Here is a 20,460-nt window from a genome sequence, read left to right on the forward strand (position 1 = left end):
CTAAATCCCCCAAGGAGTACATAAGACACTGACAAAATCTTCATCATCTACTATCCCTATACTTAGACCTTCATAGTAATCTTCAAATTCACCATATGACACCTCATCAGACTTGCTGCAGGCATTTTTTAACGTCTCTAGAAAAGATGCTTTGATTTCTTCCTCTGTGGAGTGTCCTGTAAAATAGTACTGACTATGAAACCATGTCCTTAAAAGTCCAGTAAAATGGCTGACGATAATTACTTAAGTCACCTGATGAAATCTTTTCAGCAATTTGAAATCTTATGTCAAATTACCCATCAATTTATTTGAACATTTACTTGCATGAACTAGAATTTAATGATGGAGACTTAACTATATATTTGATGCATCTTTTAAAACAGTCTGATAGGGCGTATCCTATATACGTATGGGCAAAATAACAGTTACTACTGTAGATATTTTTGTATTTGTTTACGTTTTAGAGAACTCAGTTTCATTCCCATTAGAAGTGAGGAAAGAAGAAACCAATTTCTATGATATACAGGCTGTTAACACAGTAATGCAATGTGTGAAAGGCATTAGTTACTTTATGAAGCAGTTCCTCATAACTGCAACTAGAAAATATTACTAGGATTCATGATTCAGAGGCCTATGAACATCTTTGCTGGAAGAACTTTCAGTTGATTAAATCATTCTAGTTTAATCTCTGACATTAAGTAGGCTATTTCTACTGGTGGGTTATATTGAACATGTTTAATTTTAAATTATGCTGCTGCTAAGTTGCTTCAGTCGTGTCCGACTCTGTGCGACCCCATAGACGGCAGCCCACCAGGCTCCCACGTCCCTGGGATTCTCCAGGCAAGAACACTGGAGTGGGTTGCCATTTCCTTCTCCAATGCATGAAAGTGAAAAGTGAAAGTGAAGTCGTTCGGTCGTGTCCGACTCTTAGCATGGACTGCAGCCTCAAGTCCATGCTATAAATTAATATAGTTCATAGATACACTATTATTAACTCACATTTTTGAAATCTAATACATTTTTTCATTGTTTAAATTTATTTATTTTCATTGGAGGCTAATTACATTAAAATATTGTGGTGGTTTTTGCCATACATTGACATGAATCAGTCACAAGTGTACATGTGTCCCCCATCCCGAACCCTCTCCCCACTCCCTCCCCATCCCGTCCCTCTGGGTTGTCCCAGCACACCAGCTTTGACTGCTGTTTCATGCATCAAACTTAGACTGGTCATCTGTTTCACGTATGACAATATATATGTTTCAACGCTATTCTCTCAAATCATCCCACCCTTGTCTTCTCCCGCAGAGTCCAAAAGTCTATTCTTGACATCTGTCTAATGCATTTTGACTTATAGTAGTTACCTGAAATTACTTGAGGATGCATCTTTGCACAATAACATTTTCTTATGTCTATAATAGACACACTGCCTGTTTTGTTAAAATCCAGTTTCATAAAGGCCTAAATAAAGAGAAAAGTGTTATTTTTTCCTATGAAATCATTAGAACCTAATTTTCCATTCTGCAGTAGGCTATTTTTGAGCTCTAAACAGAGCAGTTTAAAGTACGAAACTGGAATATGAAGGGAGCATCATGAATACAGGGAGAAAGATACTGGAGCAAGATATTAGGTGACCTGCACTTAAGCATTAGTTCTACGACTTTCTAGCACTCTGACCTTGCAAAAGTAACTTAACCTCTGTTACCCTGGCTTTCCTCTTTTCAACACTGAGGAGTTGGGTAAAAACCTCAACAGTAAAGAATCTGCTGCAATGCAGGAGATGAGGGTTTGATCCCTGGCTCTAGATTATCTCCTAGAGAAGGGAATGGCAACCCATTCCAGTATTTTTGCCTGGAGAATCCCATGGACAGAGGAGCCTGGCAGGCCACAGGCCACGGAGACGCAGAGTCAGACATAGCTAGTGACTTAAGCATGCCCGCACACTAGGAGTCACATGAAGTTGATAAATGGCTGGGACTATTTTGATTCAAAAAGTAAACTTGAAATATCCTATCACTAAAATCAACGAGAAAATGAAACGATTTTTTTAATGGATTTTGTTGCTCTGTTTCCTGAAACTGAAGACTACCTTTTGAAACGCTGGTTGCTTTACTGCTCCTTTAATCCAACGCAATCCTGTGGATCATAAAATGCATTTTACTGAGAAAAGGAGTGGATCCACAGAAACACACAACACACCCACAGCAACATCTCACATTTGCAGATGAGCCAAAACTAGAATGAAGTTTGTTTATTTACAATAATGTCACATATATATGGTACCTCTTATAGGCTAAATCGCATCCTCCCCAAAATGCATTTGTTGAAGCCCTAAATCCAAGGACTTCAGAGTGTGACTGCACAAGACAGCGTCTTTAAATAGGGGACTAAGTTAAAATGAAATCATTACAGTGGACCCTAATCCAGTATTTCTGGTATCCTCATAAGAAGAGATTAGGACACAGACAACACAGACTGAGGGACTGACCCAGAGAACACACAGTGAGAAGACAGCCAATTAATTTCAAGCCAAGGAGAGCAGCTTCAGAAGAAACCAAACCTGCTGACACCTTGATTTTGGACTTCTAGTCTCCAGAATTGTGAGACAATAATTTTCTGCTACATAAGTCATCCAGTGTATGGTATTTGTTGTAGTAACCCTGGCAAACTAAGTTTACTTTTGCCTATTCCCTGGATTTAGAAAAGTCAGAGGAACCACTGATCAAATTGCCAGCATCCGCTGGATCAGTAACAAAGCAAGAGAGTTCCAGGAAAACGTCTACTTCTGCTTTATTGACTCTGCCAAAGCCTTTGACTGTGTGGATCACAACAAACTGTGGAAGATTCTTCAAGAGATGGGAATACCAGACCACCTGACCTGCCTCCTGAGAAATCTGTAACCAGGCCAAGAAGCAACAGTTAGAACTGGACATGGAACAACAGACTGGTTCCAAATAGGAAAAGGAGTACGTCAAGCCTGTATATTGTCACCCTGCTTATTTAACTTATATGCAGAGTACATTATGAGAAACGCTGGGCTGGAAGAAGCACAAGCTGGAATCAAGATTGCCAGGAGAAATATCAATAACCTCAGATATGCAGATGACACCACCCTTATGGCACACAGTGAGGAAGAACTAAAGAGCCTCTTGATGAAAGTGAAAGGGAGAGTAAAAAAGTTGACCTAAAACTCAACATTCAGAAAACTAAGATCATGGCATCTGGTCCCATCACTTCATGACAAATAGATGGGGAAACAATGGAAACAGTGAGAGACTTCATTTGGGGGGGGCTCTAAAATCACTGCAGATGTGACTGCAGCCATGAAATTAAAAGATACTTGCTCCTTGGAAGAAAAGCTATGACAAACCTACACAGCATATTAAAAAGCATAAACGTTACTTTGCCAACAAAGGTCTGTCTGGTCAAGGCTATGGTTTTTCCAGTGGTCATGTATGGACGTGAGAGTTGGACTATAAAGAAAGTTGAGTGCCGAAGAATTGACGCTTTTGAACTGTAGTGTTGGAGAGAATTTTGTGAGTCCTTGGACTGCAAGGAGATCAAACCAGTCCATCCTAAAGGAAATCAGTCCTGAATATTCACTGGACAGGCTAATGCTGAAGCTGAAACTCCAATACTTTAGCCACCTAATGCGAAGAACTGACTCATTGAAAAAGACCCTGATGCTGGGAAAGATTGAAGGCAGGAGGAAAAGGGGATGACAGAGGATGAGATGGTTGCATGGCATCACCAACACAATTTGAGTAGGCTCCAGGAGTTGGTGATGGACAGGGAGGCCTGGCATACTGCAGTCCATGGGGTCACAAAGAGTTGGACAGGACTGAGAGGCTAAGCTGAACTGATTCCCAGAAGCAAGGCTTATGAAGGAGACAGCCCCTCAGTTTCTGTTCTTGACACTCACATCCATCACCAGGACATGTAAGGTAAACATGAATGCAAATTTATAAGTATTATGTGGTTAATTTAACATAAGGTTTTTATCTTACCCTTTGACCGGTAAAGATATAGATTTTTATATTTTCCATTTGTGCCCAATGTAATTGTTCAGACTACTCTGTACACAATATCTTTGTTTCAATATGGGATATGTATACATTTCATATTAGGTCATATACAAAAGAAAAACTTCATTTTCAAAAGTATGCTCTAAAAATGGCTACTAGGACCAAAGTAATATGTTCTCTCCTATAAGCTCAGGGCTCTCTTTTAAAATTATTGTTTAACATGGTCATTTTTGTCTTCATTTTAACGTTTAGCAAGCGTATTTTGAAAGTAGAGAAACATCTTTTAGTCATCAGGCAAGGGTCATATGCACTGAGCTCGGACCCTCGGGCCGCTCTGATGCTAGCGATCTTAAATGTGTCCTCTTAGACCGGTTCTGTGAGGTAAGAGGCTGAGGCTCGGGGGATATTTAATAATTGATATAGACATACAGCTTATACGGAGCCAGAAATTTATGGAATTAACAATTTGTAAACTGAAATTTAATTTCAGATTTTATTTTCTTTTTAGAGTATTTTCCTTAAACATAGGTTGTCTTGCTGTATAATGGGTAGATTTGTACATGTATGTGTGTTTTTGTGCTTTACTAAACCCACAGTACACTGCAGGGAAAGGGATTAAAACTTTTTCAATGGTAATTCATTAAAGATTTAAGAATGAACCTAACAATCTATTAAAAGTAACTATTTGGCTTCCCTGGTGGTGCAGAGGTTAAAGCGTCTGCCTGCAATGTGGGATGCCTAGGTTCAATCCCTGGGTCGGGAAGATCTCCTGGAGAAGGAAATGGCAGCCCACTCCAGTATTCTTGCCTGGAGAATCCCATGGACGGAGGAGCTTGGTGGGCTACAGTCCACGGGTCGCAAAGAGTCGGACATGACTGAGCGACTTCACTTTCTTTACTTTCACTAGAAAGGTTCCTTTACAAAGTTACCTTTCGAACAAATGATTTCCTATATTCATTCATTTCACCAATTATGGCACGTTTGAATTCTCCATAATCAGCCCTGCCATTGTCACTGCTATTTAGGATTAGCCACAAAGACTCAAAATCCTAGAAATAATCAGAGAGAGATTACTGTTACACCTTTAAGTTGCATATGGCCACGACTATAATCATCATAGCATTTTGTTATATCTTTTGTTATATCTTATGTTTAGGGCTATACCTAGCCCTAAACAAGGTAGTAGACTTAATAAGGAAATTCCAAAAAGTCGCATATAAATCCAATCAAAGGTACTAAGAAAGCTTACTTAGAGGAACTCTGTAATGGGGATAGTTCCATAAAGTTAAGAAACATTTAAGAGTGGTAATAAATCAAGTGTATCATTTTAAATTTATTCTTTTCAATAAAAATGCTACCATTTACTTGAATTCGACCATTTAATTATTTGTAATGTATTGTATCTGTGACAACTAAGAAGTCACTTTACTTACTGGAATGCCTCCAATAGGATGAGGACCACTAATAATACGAGAATATATATGAAGTGGCATAAAGAAAACATTTACATTTTGGGTAAATGGTATAGAGAGGATCAGGGTTTGGATGGGATGCTCCTTTAGGTGGAGGTGTCAGTGAAGTGCTCTGAGTAGAGAAAACCTGAATGGTGAGAAAATCCAGCCAGCAGACGCAGAGGTTGGCTGGACCTCCAGTCACAGTGGAGGGACCCAGGGGTGTAAAGGCTTTGGGGCAATTCCTGGAATGGTCAGAGCATGTCTCCTCTTGAAGCCTTCACATCGGCTTCTCCCTTTCCTCAAGCAGCCATGCTCCTCCTCCCTTCGTTTGCCTAATCCCTCCTCAACCTTCAAATCTCAGTTCTGATACATACCCACTCCAGAAATCCCACGAACTTCCTTCTCCATAACCTGGCTTGCAATTTATCTCACATGTTCCGAAAGCATTCTCTCTTTAACACTTACCATGCTTTTTCTGTAATCATTTATATCTTTCTTTTGATTATAAAGACCTTAAGACTACAAATATGTCTCAGAGTTAGAACAATATCTGCTTATTAGGTTCTGAATAAGCATAGCAAGGAGGGACGAATGCTGACATTTAAAAAATCAACAGGATTTTCCTGTCGGCTTAATACTGATAACGAGGCATAAAGAAGGAGACAAATGAACTACAAAAACTTCAGTAGAAAAGTGAGCGAGGCCACTTAAGAGTTATAGTCACTCACTGCAGAGAATTATCTGTGGTACCTACGTTTTCAGACACTTCTAAGCGAAATAATTTTAGAGCTTGCTTAAAATCTGCTTTATCTAAAAGTCCGTTTCCTTCTTTGTCCAGTTGTTGAAGGTATTTTCCCAATCCAGTCAAAATGCGAACACCTCTTTTACCAAGTTGTCCTTTCAGCATGTCTGTTTAGGAACAAGAGTGATGGAAGCCTATTATCCCTATGCACACATGAATCAAGTTGCAATTGTCTCTCTGGTAAAAAGAAAAAAAAGTTGATACATCTGATATAAGGGATGTGAATATGCAACCTTTTGTACGGCTGACAAAAGGCTTTGAAAAACAGAATGCTTTTAGTAAAGTGGGTTATATACAAAAATCACACGTAAAGTATATCAGAGCTATAGCGCCACTGTGTGGTGAGAGTGTTATATTTTAAATATAGGAAAATAATGGTTCACTTTATCAGCATGAAAATAACCTCAGCGTTACAAATAAAATCTTCATGTTTAAAAAATCTTCTCGGCTTCCACTTCACCTGATGAGCCTATGTTTTTAATCTTTTTCCTCTTTCTTTGTTGCTACCAACTGAATTACAAGTTTTTGAGTGATCTGCCTAACAGTTTATCAGTTCAAAATTTCTAAAATCGCTTGGAATCTTCAAATTACAGCATATATTTAATAACATCAAAGCTTTAGAATACTACCCTATACTTTTACACTTAAAGTAACCCTTTTTGCTAGGAATTAATAACAAGTTTTATCCTTAGGCCCATTCTCTTTGTGGGACAGATGCAGTTTGTACCATCTTCACTTAAGAAAATATAGGTAACGTTACCAAAGCAGTTACTAAATATAATGCATTAGAGGGAAAAAAAATGTCACTAGATACAAGGGTGACAAATAATACTGATCATGATAGAATAAACTTTATTAACAATAGCATCAAGGATATTTCAGAGACAAATATCAATCCTAGACAACTTTCAAATCTGCTTTTAGCCTTGTTGTTCCCATAACATCTTTATATGATAAATAAGGACTTACCAAAATTTATAAATTATATCTTGACTTCTGTGATGACTGGTTTAATGCCTTCCTGCCTTCTTGACTATGAGAGTCAACAAAGGACTTGTCTATTTGAGCCTCATAAACTGTCCTAATTACAAGAGCAGACTCTAGAAACAAATCTTTAAAATATTTTAGTGTACAAACCTACATATATTTCACATATTACCTACAACAACTCTGAAACTAGTAAGAGGTTATTATACCCATTTTAGATATAAAGAAAGAGGTGCAAGAGATACACACAAAGTCATATGTCTCCTGAATGGTGGGTCCAAACATGGCTTCCAGTCTAGTATTTTTTTCCTACACTAGGCCACCACAAATCTCTTCATGGTACCATAATATATAAAATGAGTACTACATAGTAAAAATCACATATCCATTTCATAGATTAAAACCACACCATCTAGTGCTTTCTAATGTTTAAGTTCATAAATGATATAATACCAGTTATTCAGTTAGACTCATTGAAGTAGGAGGAATCCTAAAAACATTTTTAAATATGTATTTGTGTATAAAATAAAAAGATAGGAAGCAAATAGGCAATATAAATGAAGTGTCATAAAACTAAGTAATATCTGGAAAATACTGCTTTACTCCTTACAAAGAAAATGGTTGAAAATAAATCTATTTGAGAGTATAGTAATGATACACACCTTGAATGGCCTTGAAAATCATCCTATCATTAGCTTCTTCATTGGTTACATCATCATGTTCCACAGAATCAGTTCTGCAATTGACATGTCCATTGTAATACAAATATACTCTTTTGCAGTCTTAGTATAGGAACTCTAAGATTTCCCTGCTTTAGACTCAAAAACTTCTCAAAGAAAGATAGAAGAGTACTTAGGGGTTAATCAAGTCTCCCACCTTTGCTTGCTGCTTTAATCCTGAATGTGCTAAATCAAAACTAAAATCCTTATATCTCCCAAGAACTACCTTTAAGCATTATATTCAGTTTTATAATTATTTCAAGTTTCTTTTTAAAAACTTAATTAAAACTATTATTTAAAAGCAGTTTTACCTTTAAATGTAAAGATGTTTAAAAAGCAAAAAAATAAAAATAAAAATACAATCATATTGAACAATACAGTAAAAGACAAGCACAGGCTTCCTTACAGGCAATTTATGGCAAATGGCCTCTAATGCACTGATAGTACACCAGTTACTGTATTTTGACCAAAAAAGCACTCCACAAGAATAGCATAAATATTTTCTGTGGTTTAAAAAAACCTCAAATTCATTTGAAAGCTTTTGATTCATAGCATTATTTTTTCACTATTATCAATCAATGGTCCACAAGCATGTGGGACCAAGATTTTTTCAGTGCTTAGAAAAAGTACCACTCTAAAAACGTGGGAAAAGTTATGATATTATACTGTATCTCATCTTTTAAAATGTATTACTTTGGTAGCATTTACTAAAATTAAAATGTTATAGTATAGGCAAATTAATTAAGTACTTCAACAAACTTAAAATGGGACAACTTAAATCTCCATTGGATTGTAACTGTTCCCACACATAGAGTGTATTTGAGTATACAATATAGCACATAAAATAGACATGTATAGCTATGCTTTATTTTTTTAATATAAATCTTAACTAAAATCAAACACTTTGATATAGAATCTCACTTTAATATAGTAAAAAATAATAATACCTCTAAAATGACAAATGCATGTGTGACTTACTTGAGAGAATCCAAAGCTCTCCAGTCAACATTTGTGATTCGAAGTGTAAGCACTGTATTTTCTTTTACACTTTCTGGAAGTCTGGGATGACCAGAGCTCAAAAATGTCAAGTTTGCACCCTAAGGAAATGAACAAATGAATTATTTTAACTATGAAGTATATAAGAAGTAAAATGCAACTAATAGTAATTTTAAATATTCAATTTTGATTACATCTAATACAGTATACTTTTATTCTAATAAATAAGTATATTGAGAGAATGTTTAGAAACCACACAGGCTTCAGCAAATAATATAGGAAAATAGAACTAATTTCACAATTTCCCAATTAGAACAATCTTAGATGTAACAATTGATGTGAAAAACAAAAAAAAAAGGATAATTCCAGTTTTTTTTTCTTTTAAGAATCAGAGGAAAAAAGAACAAATTATCTCCATGGAAATTATGACACTCCAAAATACAGAAATAGAGCTATTGATCTACAGAAAGATGTGCTGCAAACTGATGAACTATGACAGCTTCATTATCCTCTTTCACCTGGTATTTTTAATATGATTGCATGTATTTATTTATGGCTGTGCAGGGCCTTCGTTGCTTTGTGTAGGCCTTCTCCAGCTGCAGAGAGCGGGGGCTACTCTTTGCTGCAGGGTGCAGGCTGCTCATTGCAGGGGCTTCTCTGGCTGTGGGGAACGCAGAGTCTGGTCACGTGGGCTCCGCTAGCTGTGGCCTGTGGGCTCTACAGTGCAGGTCAGGAGCGGTGGTGGAGGGCTTGGCTGCTCCCTGGTATGTGGAATCTTCCCATACCAGGGATCCAACCCGTGGCCCCTACACTGGCAGGTGGGTTCTTATCCACTGCTCCACCAGGGAATTCTTTCACCTCGTATTCTGATAACAAATATTACATAAATGTTAAAATAAGCTTAACCTGTTTAGAGCATCAAGGCTTTGGTGAGAAAATTCCCCTTGAAAATCCTTCATCCAAACTTAGAAAATTGTTGTTATTTTAATTTCTGAGTTTCTCAAATATAGTCAAATACAAATAAATACAAATTTAAAATAATATGCTTAATTATCTCCTTTGAAAATCAGGGAAGACATTTCTCTCCTTTTTCCTAGAGCATTTACTTTAGAAAACTATAAGTACTTTCTCCACTCTTTGACATGTATATAAGTTCACTTGAAATTATTATTTAAACAATAGAGACTATTTGATATGTGTAATGTAATTCAATCCAATCTGGTCCTTTGTACTAGTCTTCAATCCGTTCCCCAGAGTTCCCCAGAGTTCAACCAGAGAACTCTGTCTAAACCACAAACCTACTAATGCTACCTTCTTTCATTCCATCCACCTTCTTACCTTTCAGTGACTCCCCAAGACATTTTAGATAAGTCTTTAACAAAAGGCCACTCTTAGTAAGTTCTCATCTGTCTCTTGCCAGTCCCCACCTTGAAGTCAAGATCAGTAGGACTGAACTCCTTTCAGTTCTCAAAAACGGCCATGTCTTTGGAGCTTTTGTTCTCTGCATGACCTGTCTCCTCGCCTGAAAGCCTGGCTTCCCCTCTTCCATCTACACATCATCACCTGCCTATGTCCGGGTTGGGTGGCACTCCCTGAAGAAGCTTCCTTCGACTCTGCAAAACTGGGTCACTGCCCTGCCTATCTGGCCCTCTGATCTCTTTCCTATTAGAATATAACCCCACAAAAGCAAGGATTTATTCAAGTTATTTATAGTTCTATTTCCAATGCTTAGCTTATGAGTGTATGTTTTATATGAATGATCATTGTGGGTAGCGAGATAACATGACTGTGATCATTTCAAATTTCAGAGCACTATACAGCTTCTAACATTACGTATGATCATTTCACACTAAGGAATCCTTGTGATATGCCATAGCCCAGGAGTTGCGCCAAGCAGGGAAATCACAAGGAAGATGAGCTAACCAGGAGACCTATGACAGCCCCAGAAACCAAGCACTGCTCTGCGTGGAGAAAAACGTATGTCCCCAGAAGATAAGCCTGCATTAGGTGGAGAATTACTCCTGGTTCTATTGAAGTAGCCACTGACCCAGTGGTACAGCCTCTAAAAGCACCAAAACACCAGCTCTCTGGGGCTTCCATTGCAGGATAGGTTTGGAGGGAGGGGCGGTGGAGCTGAGTAGGGTCACAAGGAATAAATGCTATGCTTAAGATTCAGACCACTGGGATCTGGACCTGAGAGGCAACCCCTCTCCTAGAGAAACATCAACCATTAGCCAATATATAAATGCCCCTGCTCAGGAAACAGGGAAAAGAATAAACTGGAAACTAGAAACCCTGCTCCCCTAGCCCCACAGGATCCCTCAAAATCCAACACCAGGTAGTAAAACATGAGCACACACACACTCAACTTACAATATAAAGATCACCAAGTTGGTATTGCTTTCCTTTTCTTCGTCCACGCTGATGACAATAAATGTTTTTTTGAATAAAAGGAAGCACATTTGTTCTAGAAGTTAAATGACAAAAATGTGAAATTATTCAGCTTCTCTGGGAAACAGTCATCTTGAGAGCTGTAACGATCTTTAACAGCATACCTATTTTTCCCAAACTGCCGATACTCATAAATTGTAAGGGACTGGTCATGAGTGAAAAAGAATCCGACCAGCTCTCTGCAAGCATCACGTCCATTTCTAGAAAAAGAAAACAGTATCAAAGATTTTCAAATAGGATACTTTTCATATTTAATGATAGATGGATTCTATGCATCAAACAGAGATACCAGGATTTGCTCAAATGTGTGCTTATGGGAAACCACAAGGAAACAATGACAGAGCTTGCTGAAGTGTCAACTTAATTCTGATTTGGATGGAGAAAAAAGCTTCACCTTATACTAATATGAATATGGATATATTACAATGTAGATTACTAATTTGGCTTAGACTTTTAAGACAGTGAAAGACATTAAAAAAATGTTGAGCTTGCAACAAGCCACTAGATATACATTTATTACCTTTTGTCATGGAAATTTTAAAATCACTGAATAAATATGCTAATTTTGGAAAAGCCACCTTACCTTTAATCTTCATGAAGAACATCAAGTAACATTATGTGTCACTGGCAGTTTGTAAGACTAGATAACAGATTTAAGAACCACCTTCCTTGTCATTTTATTACATCTACTGTTACTTTAAGCCATTAAAGTGAAATTAAATAAATTACATAAAGGTTAATTTTCAAGTAGTTTAGAATCTTCTAGTAGTAACATGTATCTTTAAAAATTCACTTTATTTCTTTTTGAAAGACATTTTGAAATCACATTTTAAATAATTTCTAATTAAAATGTTTTTCTTTCAGACTTATACTCCCCATAATTTTTATAAGAGATTAAATATATATTACTTAAAAATGTTTGTGGTACATTCACTTAAATAACAAATTTAACTGATTTAATTATTGCTACCTCTATTTGAAAAGAAGATACCTTTTAATAATCATAGGATTAAAAAATTTAATAAAGTCACAATTACCTTGATATGATCCTACCATCAAACTGCACTTTATGAGAAAGGATATTTTCAGTTAATGTAGACTGGGTTCTTATCCTGGTAAGAAATACAATTGTTAATAATTATTTTTAAAATAACTACATTAGATAAGAAAGGTACCTAAAAGTTATGTCAATATTTTCAAATGCACATACTAGATAAAGATGAGGTTTAAGCCTCTTTTTATTCCAGACTGCTATTGCTATTGCAGACACAGAAGAAAGAACCCTGAGCTGTGGTATACAATGGGCTTCCCTGGTGGCTCAGTGGTAAAGAATCTACCTGCCAATGCAGGAGACATAGTTTTGATTCTTAGATTGGAAGATACCCTGGAGCAGGAAATGGCAACCCACTCCAGTATTCTTCAGTGGAAAATTTCATAAACAGAGGAGCCTGGTGGGCACAGTCCAAGAGGCTGCAAAAGAGTCAGACATGACTTAGCAACTAAACAAAAACAACAAATTGTACATAATATACGAATAACTTCTATGCTAGAACTTACCATATCAAAGTGCTACAAAAGTCAGTATGAAACAGGGATAGCATGTTTGTGCCTGGAACTGTTGCAAGGCTAACCGATAGCTATTTCTAACCCTCTTCTTTGCCTCTCTCCCATCACTGAATTTGCATTCTTAACCTCTTACAACTAGAAGTGACTAAGGGACCCAGTTCTTCCAGTAAACTTCCAGGAAAGACTTTCTTTTGTCCTGATAAGAGAACGGCACGGAAAGAGTTCCTGCCTGTGAACACGGTGGGGATGTGATGCTAGTAGCCACAGCAGCCGTCAGGCAACCATAACGATCTCAGGGAAGCCAGCCCAGAGCTGTGCCTCACTAAGCCACTGAACCGAAGCCAACAACTGGCCACCTCCAAGCAGCCAGTTGTATAAGGAAAATAAGTCCTGATTCGTTTAAGCCACTGGCAATCAGGTTTTCAGTTGCGGGTAGCCGAAAACATTCCTTGCCAAAACAGAGTAGAGACAAAGAGTGCTGGATGAGGTTCCAGTCTTGGCCATAGTTCTAGCTGTGAGACCTCGGATCAGTTATTTAATCTTTATGGCTTCATGGCTATGATCTCACAAAGACTGCCAGTCCTAAAATTCTGTTTAATAATATGAAGCAAAACCCAACGACACACACTTTGACACCCTACTACCAATATTCTCCTCTGAAGAGTCAGTGATGTCTCTTTATGTCCCTTCCTAAGTAATTTTATGATATTCCCATAAAACTGCAGCTATAATGAAATTGCAGTAATGTAGCTCACTGAGATCTTGAAACGTTATACCTCTATAAAAATCCAGGTCTCTATGAAAGGTAAGCAACATACAGCAAATAAGAAACTGTCAATCAAATGAGAGTTCTGAACACAGAGTGTAGCCATGAGAGATTGGTCATCTCAATTCAATTTAATCCATTAGTAATAATGTGATCATTGAATGCCCACTATGTGCCTGAAACAGTTCTGAATGCTGAGAAAATAAAAGCAATGAGAATAATAGCTACTATTTATTAAGAACCTCCTAGACACTAGTCTGTATTAAAATCTTTTTAATGTGTATTAGTTCATTTAATGCTTGTAGTAACTCAATGAAGTAAGTGTTATTATCCCCGTTTTAAAAATACGGTTTATACAGTTAAACAGTTAGCACATGGCATAGCCAAAAAAAAAAAAAAATTGCTCATAATCATTACATTATTTTGCTTCTCAAAGGTAAACAGAACTCAGTTTGACAGTGATAGATTGAAATAACAGTTTCAAGGATTCTAGTTTTCTTGAAAAGACAAAAAATAGGCATTTATATTATAAAATGGGAAGTTCCATGTTGGAGTTTTCAGTATCCGATACGTAGCACCAATACTTCTCCAAGTTCTTCACCAACAGAGGAATAAGAATCAGGCTGATGAAGACTCACATATAAATTTTCTTATTGCTAAAGCAGTTGGAAACCATGGTTTAGAAATGTAGCAACAAGCTAAGTCCTTAAGACTAGAATTGAACAGACTAACCCACTCATTCCCACTGGGGAAGCACCCTGTAAAGGTCAGTGCACAGGACAGAATGTGTACTTCTGCAGACATCTGGGTCAAGGAACAAGAGGGGAGGAAGGCCTGTACTATACGTGCCAATGCCTGCTTCCCACTCTATGGAGCAGAATTTTTTCCTCCTCTTCCTCTGAGAATAATGACTAAGGGCAGTGAAGTCCATCAATTCAATAATTCTAATCAAACTCCCACAGGATTTTTTGTAGAACTAGACCAGCTAAATCTAAAACTTATATCGAAGAGGAAGGAGCCAAAGTGTGCTGAGACAATACTAAAGCTAAACAAGCTTTATATATTTAATATATAACAGTACTAATTAAGAGGATAATTCTGGTGCAGGGATGTATAACAAGTAGATGAGACTGAAAAAAAAAAAAAACCTAGAAACCACCAATACATTTGTAACAAGTATTATCTGGCATTACAAGTCAGATAAATAACGAGTTTGTGGTAGGGAGAGATTTCGTAAAGAAGATACAAGAGACACTAACAATAAATGGAAAGATTGGTAAACTGGTCTACAATAAATTTAGCAACTTTTGTTCATCAAAAGACATGATCAAGAGAATGAAAAGGTGACCAGAGGAGGAAAAGACATGTCCAACAAATAGAGCTGAAAAAGGATTTATAACTAGAATATACAAGTTCCACAAATCAATATGGAACAGATAACCCAATAGACTTGCAGGGACTATATAGAATATCCTATAAGAGGATATCCAGATGACGAACATACACATGCAAAAGGGCTCAACATCATTAGTCTTTAGTGAAATGTAAGTGAAAATCACCAATATATACCCATAAAGTCACCAATATATACCTATGTTCAAACTACTGCACAATTGCACTCATCTCACAAGCTAGCAAAGCAATGCTCAAAATTCTCCAAGCCAGGCTTCAACGGTACATAAACCATGAACTTCCAGATGTTCAAGCTAGATTTAGAAAAGGCAGAAGAACCAGAGGTCAAATTGCAAACATCTGTTCGATCATCAAGCAAGAGAGTTCCAGAAAAACATCTACTTCTGCTTTATTGACCATGCCAAAGCCTTTGACTATGTGGATCAGAACAGACTGTGGAAAATTCTTCAAGAGATCAGCATACTAGACCACCTGACCTGTCTTCTGAGAAATGTGTATGCAGGTCAAGAAGTAAGAGTTAGAATTGGACATGGAACAACAGACTGGTTCCAAATCGGGAAAGGAGTATGTCAAGCCTGTATATTGTCACCCTGCTTATTTCACTTATATGCAGAGTACATCATGAGAAACGGTGGGCTGGAAGAAGCACAAGCTAGAATCAAGATTGCTGGGAGAAATATGAATAACCTCAGATATGCAGATGACATCACCCTTATGGCAGAAAGTGAAGAGGAACTAAAGAGCCTCTTGATGAAAACGAAAGAGGAGAGTGAAAAAATTGGCTTAAAACTCAACATTCAGAAAACGAAGATCATGGCATCTGGTGCCATCTCTTTATAGCAAATAGATGTGGAAACAATGGCAACAGTGACAGAATTTATTTGGGGGGACTCCAAAATCACTGCAGATGCTGACCACAGCCATGAAATTAAAAGATGCTTGCTCCTTAGAAGAAAAGCTATGACCCACCTAGACAGCATATTAAAAAGCAGAGACATTACTTTGCCAACAAAGGTCCATCTAGTCAAAGCTATGGTTTTTCCAGTAGTCATGTATAGATGTGAGAGTTGGACTATAAAGAAAGCTGAGCGCCAAAGAATTGATGCTTTTGAATTGTGGTGTTGGAGAAGACTCTTGAGAGTCCCTTGGACTGCAAGGAGATCCAACCAGTCCAACCTAAAGGAAATCAGCCCTGAATAATCACTAAAGACTAATGCTGAAGCTGAAACTCCAATACTTTGGCCACCTGATGTGAAGAACTGACTGCTTAGAAAAGATCCTGATGCTGGGAAAGATCGAAGGCAGGAGGAGAAGGAGACCACAGAGGATGAGATTGTTGGATGGCATCACCAACCCAATGAACATGGGTTTGAGAAAGCTCCGGGAGTTGGTGATGGAGACGGAAGCCTGACATGCTGCAGTCCATGGGATCACAAAGAGTCGGACAGGACTGAGCGACTGAACTGACAGATACCCATAAGAGAAACTAAAATGAAAAATATAGATAGTTACCAGTACTTGTAAAGATACGGTGCCACTAGCACCTTTTTACTGCTACTGGTGGGAGTTTTAATTGCAACAACCACTTTGGAAGACTATTTGACAGTATTCTTTACAGCTGAACAAATGCATAGTAGATGGGCCAGCAATTCCACTTGTAAGTGAGTACTGAGCAGAAATGAGTACATGTGCTCACCAAAAGGCATGCACTAAAGTTGATGGCAGCACTATCCACAAACTGCCAAATGTCCACCAACAGCTGTGAGTAAACAAACTGTGGTATATCTATATAATAAAATGCTGTACAGTAAGGAGGATAAGGGACAACCGCAAATAACACAGATTAAACTCGCAAACGTAACGTTAAACAAAAGAATTCAGACTCAGAGTCCAAGTTTTGACAGATCATGTAAATTCATAACCAGATAGTAGCAATCTACAATGTTAGGATGGAGAGGCTAACCTGGGGCGGCAGAGGAGGTGTGAAGTAACTAGGGTGCTGACCTGTTTCTTGGTCTAGGAATAATGCATAAGTTTTGTTCAGTTTGTGAAAGTTCCTATGCTGTACATTTAAAATGTGTACACTTTGTGAATGAATGTTTTATTTCTATAGAAGTTTACTTTAAGAAAGAGAAGTTTAGACATATGGTAGCTGAGATTAGCTATAAGATTAGCTCATATCCTAATCTTCAGGTCACATAATTAATTTACACATGATAACAGGGACTTTGCAAACGTGATTAAGTTAAAGATCTGGAGATGAGAAGATTAACCAGGACTATACAGGTAGGTTCAGTGCAATCACAAGAAGGATATGTGATACCTACAGAAGAGGAACAGCAGAGTAATAACACTCCTCTGCTTTGAAGATGGTGGAGGGACCACAAGCCAAGGAACAAAGGCAGCCCCAAGACACTGAAAAAGGCAAAGAAGTGATTCTTCCCTGAAGCCTCCGGAAGGAATGCAGTCCTGTCAGCACCTTGATTGTAGATTTCTGAACTCCAGAAGTGGAAGAGAATAAATGTGTGTCGTTTCAAAAGTACTATTTGTGGTAACCTGTTACAGCAGCAATCGGAAATTAATACATGATACCTTCAAATATTTAAAGGTATGGAAACTTCTAGAAGATAAGATAAGGCTTCTAGAAATAAAATAAGAATGAGACCAAAAGACCAAAGTTATAAGAAAGTACTGACAATTACAACAATCCGAAAATATTAAAAAACTGCTCTAAGAACTGGTGGGTTTTCTATTCTATTAAATCTGAGGCTAAATGTCAATTATTGGCGAAGTTGGTGAGAACTTTCAGTGCACTGCACCAGCGAACTATAAAAGTTCATACCAAACCAAGTACTCTGTACTTCATAAAGTACAAAGTAAAAGGCAAAAAGTAATATTTTTTTAAAAAATACTAATTTTGAATATATTATGTCATCGAAATTCAGCCAATATATATTGTGTATATACAGATGTCTCAGTTACTACATTGTGTCTTTTAACATGGATTTTTGCCTAAGTTTCTGGCTGTCATTCCTAAATTATAAATAGAAGATCTGGAGGGCAAAGCTTATCCCAGTATCTTAAAGTGACAGAACTGGGATCTGAACTCCAAAAATTCCACTTTCCTTTATACAGAAAAGATAAAAACACAAAGGAAAAAATTTCCATTAGATACAAAAGTACATTTGAAAACTATATTTATAACATACTACATCCTTATTTTATATAAAAACCCTCTTACTTTGTTTCATGCAGTGTTCTTTTCCTAAATCGAATAGGTGCCAGCTTTGAATCTGGAAGGATATGAGAAATTTCTTGCTTCTCAGAGGTTAAATTTTGCTCTGGATCACTGATTACAGCCCTATACAGGAAAACACAACAGTCTGACAATTAAATATTATAATGAAATGCTCTAGTATTCACATATTTATAAGCAGTTGGAAAAACCCATATACAAATGCCACTTTATACTACTGGCAGAATGAATGATCTGTCAGATATTAAATGAATAAATTTAATAATTAAAAACATCATACAAGTGAATATTCTTATTTATCTCTTTTTCCATAAGTATTAGCTAAAAATAAATAGAAATTCTGAGAGGATTTGGAGCTTCAGGTCTTCCTCTTACTATTCTTTAAACAAAAAGACACTGTACCAACGACTTCTGAATAAAAGACAGGAAGTCAACTATGTGAGCAACCATATGGATTTCTGGGGTGGGGAGGAAGTCTTCCGAGCAGAAGGGAAAATAAATGCAAGGTGCCTGAGACATCAGTGAATCTGGTACGTTTTATAAGGGAGGAAGCCAGACGGCAAAGCAGAGTAAACAGAGAAGTAGGAAAAGGGGTCTGGGGTCTAATGGTGGGCAAAACATGCAGGGACTGGGGAGAATGTATTACTGACCCCAGTTTTTTAGCACTCCTTATTCACGCCCTTGGCATGCCCTAATTATAATGGTAGTGTACTTTCTTTGGCTTTAAGTTTAGCCATTGGAAGTGCTTTGGCAGCAGGATGGCTCTGCTGGTCTGACCTGAACTAATTCATGCAACTGTGGGTTGTTTGGGAATCTGTTCATCTAGGATAATCTTGGCTAAGTGGTCCAGCTGCACATAGGGAAGGACTTTCCTTTTGAGAACAAGTGGGTTAACCGAGCTAACAAAGATGGCAGAAGCACAAAAAAGCAAATGGAAACATGAGGTTTTTTAAGGATTAAACTCAGAATTAAGCCCACTGATTTTGGTCATATATAATGGGCCAAAGTAAGCGAAAAGTAATAGCTACTCAGCCAAGTCTAGCCTGGACAGCTGACCTGAAGACACATGAGCATTAATTAATGACTACTGTTTTAAGCTACTAGGTTTTATAGTGATATGTAACCAATACATGTGCATACTCAGTCACTTCAGGCATGTCTGACTCTGCAACCCCATGGACTGCAGCCCACAAGGCTCCTCTGTGCATAGGAGTCTCCTGGCCAGAATACTGGCATGGGTTGCATTTTCCTCTTCCAAAGGATCTTCCCGACCCAGGCACTGAACCCTTGTGTCCTCCGTCTCCTGCATGGATACAGATTCTTTATCCACTGGGCCACCTGGGAAGCAACCAATATATAGGTCTTACAGATTTTATTCTGATTGACATGGATGTTACTGGAAGGTTTGATGTGGCTTATGTTTTTAATGAACTCAATGGCTGCTAGGTTGAGAATAGACCAATTAGGGGCAAATGCAGGTACAATGAGTCTAATTAGAAAGTGTCTGAAATAATCCAGGAGACAGGAAATGACAGGGTGAACAGGGAGGGTGGCAGCAGAGAGGGATAAATTTATTTTGATGGTTGACCTGAGTTTGCCAACGAACTGCATATAGGATTTGAGTGAAAGAGAAGGATTAAAGGCATTAACAAGATTTTAAGCCTAAATAACTCGAAGAATTATTACAAATAGCTGAGAAAAGAAAAGATCCAAAAGGCAAAGGAGAAAAGGAAAGACATACCCATCTGAATGCAGAGTTCCAAAGAATAGCACGGAGAGATAAGAAAGCCTTCGTCAGTGATCAGTGCAAAGAAACAGAGGGAAACACTAGAATAGGAAAGACTAGAAATCTCTTCAAGAAAATTAGAGATACCAAGGCAACTTCTCATGCAAAGATGGGCACAATAGAGGACAGAAATGTATATGGACCTAACAGAAGGAGAAGACATTAAGAAGAGGTGGCAAGAATACACAGAAGAACTATACAAAAAAGATCTTCATGACCCAGATAACCAGGATGGTGTG

At 37.6% G+C, this 20,460-nt stretch overlaps 1 protein-coding gene across 1 annotated transcript in view; it reads right to left on the reverse strand.

The window, feature by feature from the left end:
• The window catches only part of CAPS2 (calcyphosine 2), a 39,418-nt gene continuing 18,958 nt past the window's right edge, over positions 1-20,460 (reverse strand). Inside the window, 10 exon segments of the mRNA XM_068971327.1 lie at positions 1-176; positions 1,365-1,461; positions 4,955-5,074; positions 6,234-6,388; positions 7,931-8,004; positions 8,966-9,084; positions 11,357-11,450; positions 11,539-11,634; positions 12,472-12,546; positions 18,421-18,540. Coding sequence (XP_068827428.1) covers positions 1-176; positions 1,365-1,461; positions 4,955-5,074; positions 6,234-6,388; positions 7,931-8,004; positions 8,966-9,084; positions 11,357-11,450; positions 11,539-11,634; positions 12,472-12,546; positions 18,421-18,540 — 1,126 coding nt within the window.

This window comes from Capricornis sumatraensis, chromosome 4 (assembly GCF_032405125.1).
Source record: "Capricornis sumatraensis isolate serow.1 chromosome 4, serow.2, whole genome shotgun sequence".
NCBI lineage: Eukaryota > Metazoa > Chordata > Mammalia > Artiodactyla > Bovidae > Capricornis > Capricornis sumatraensis.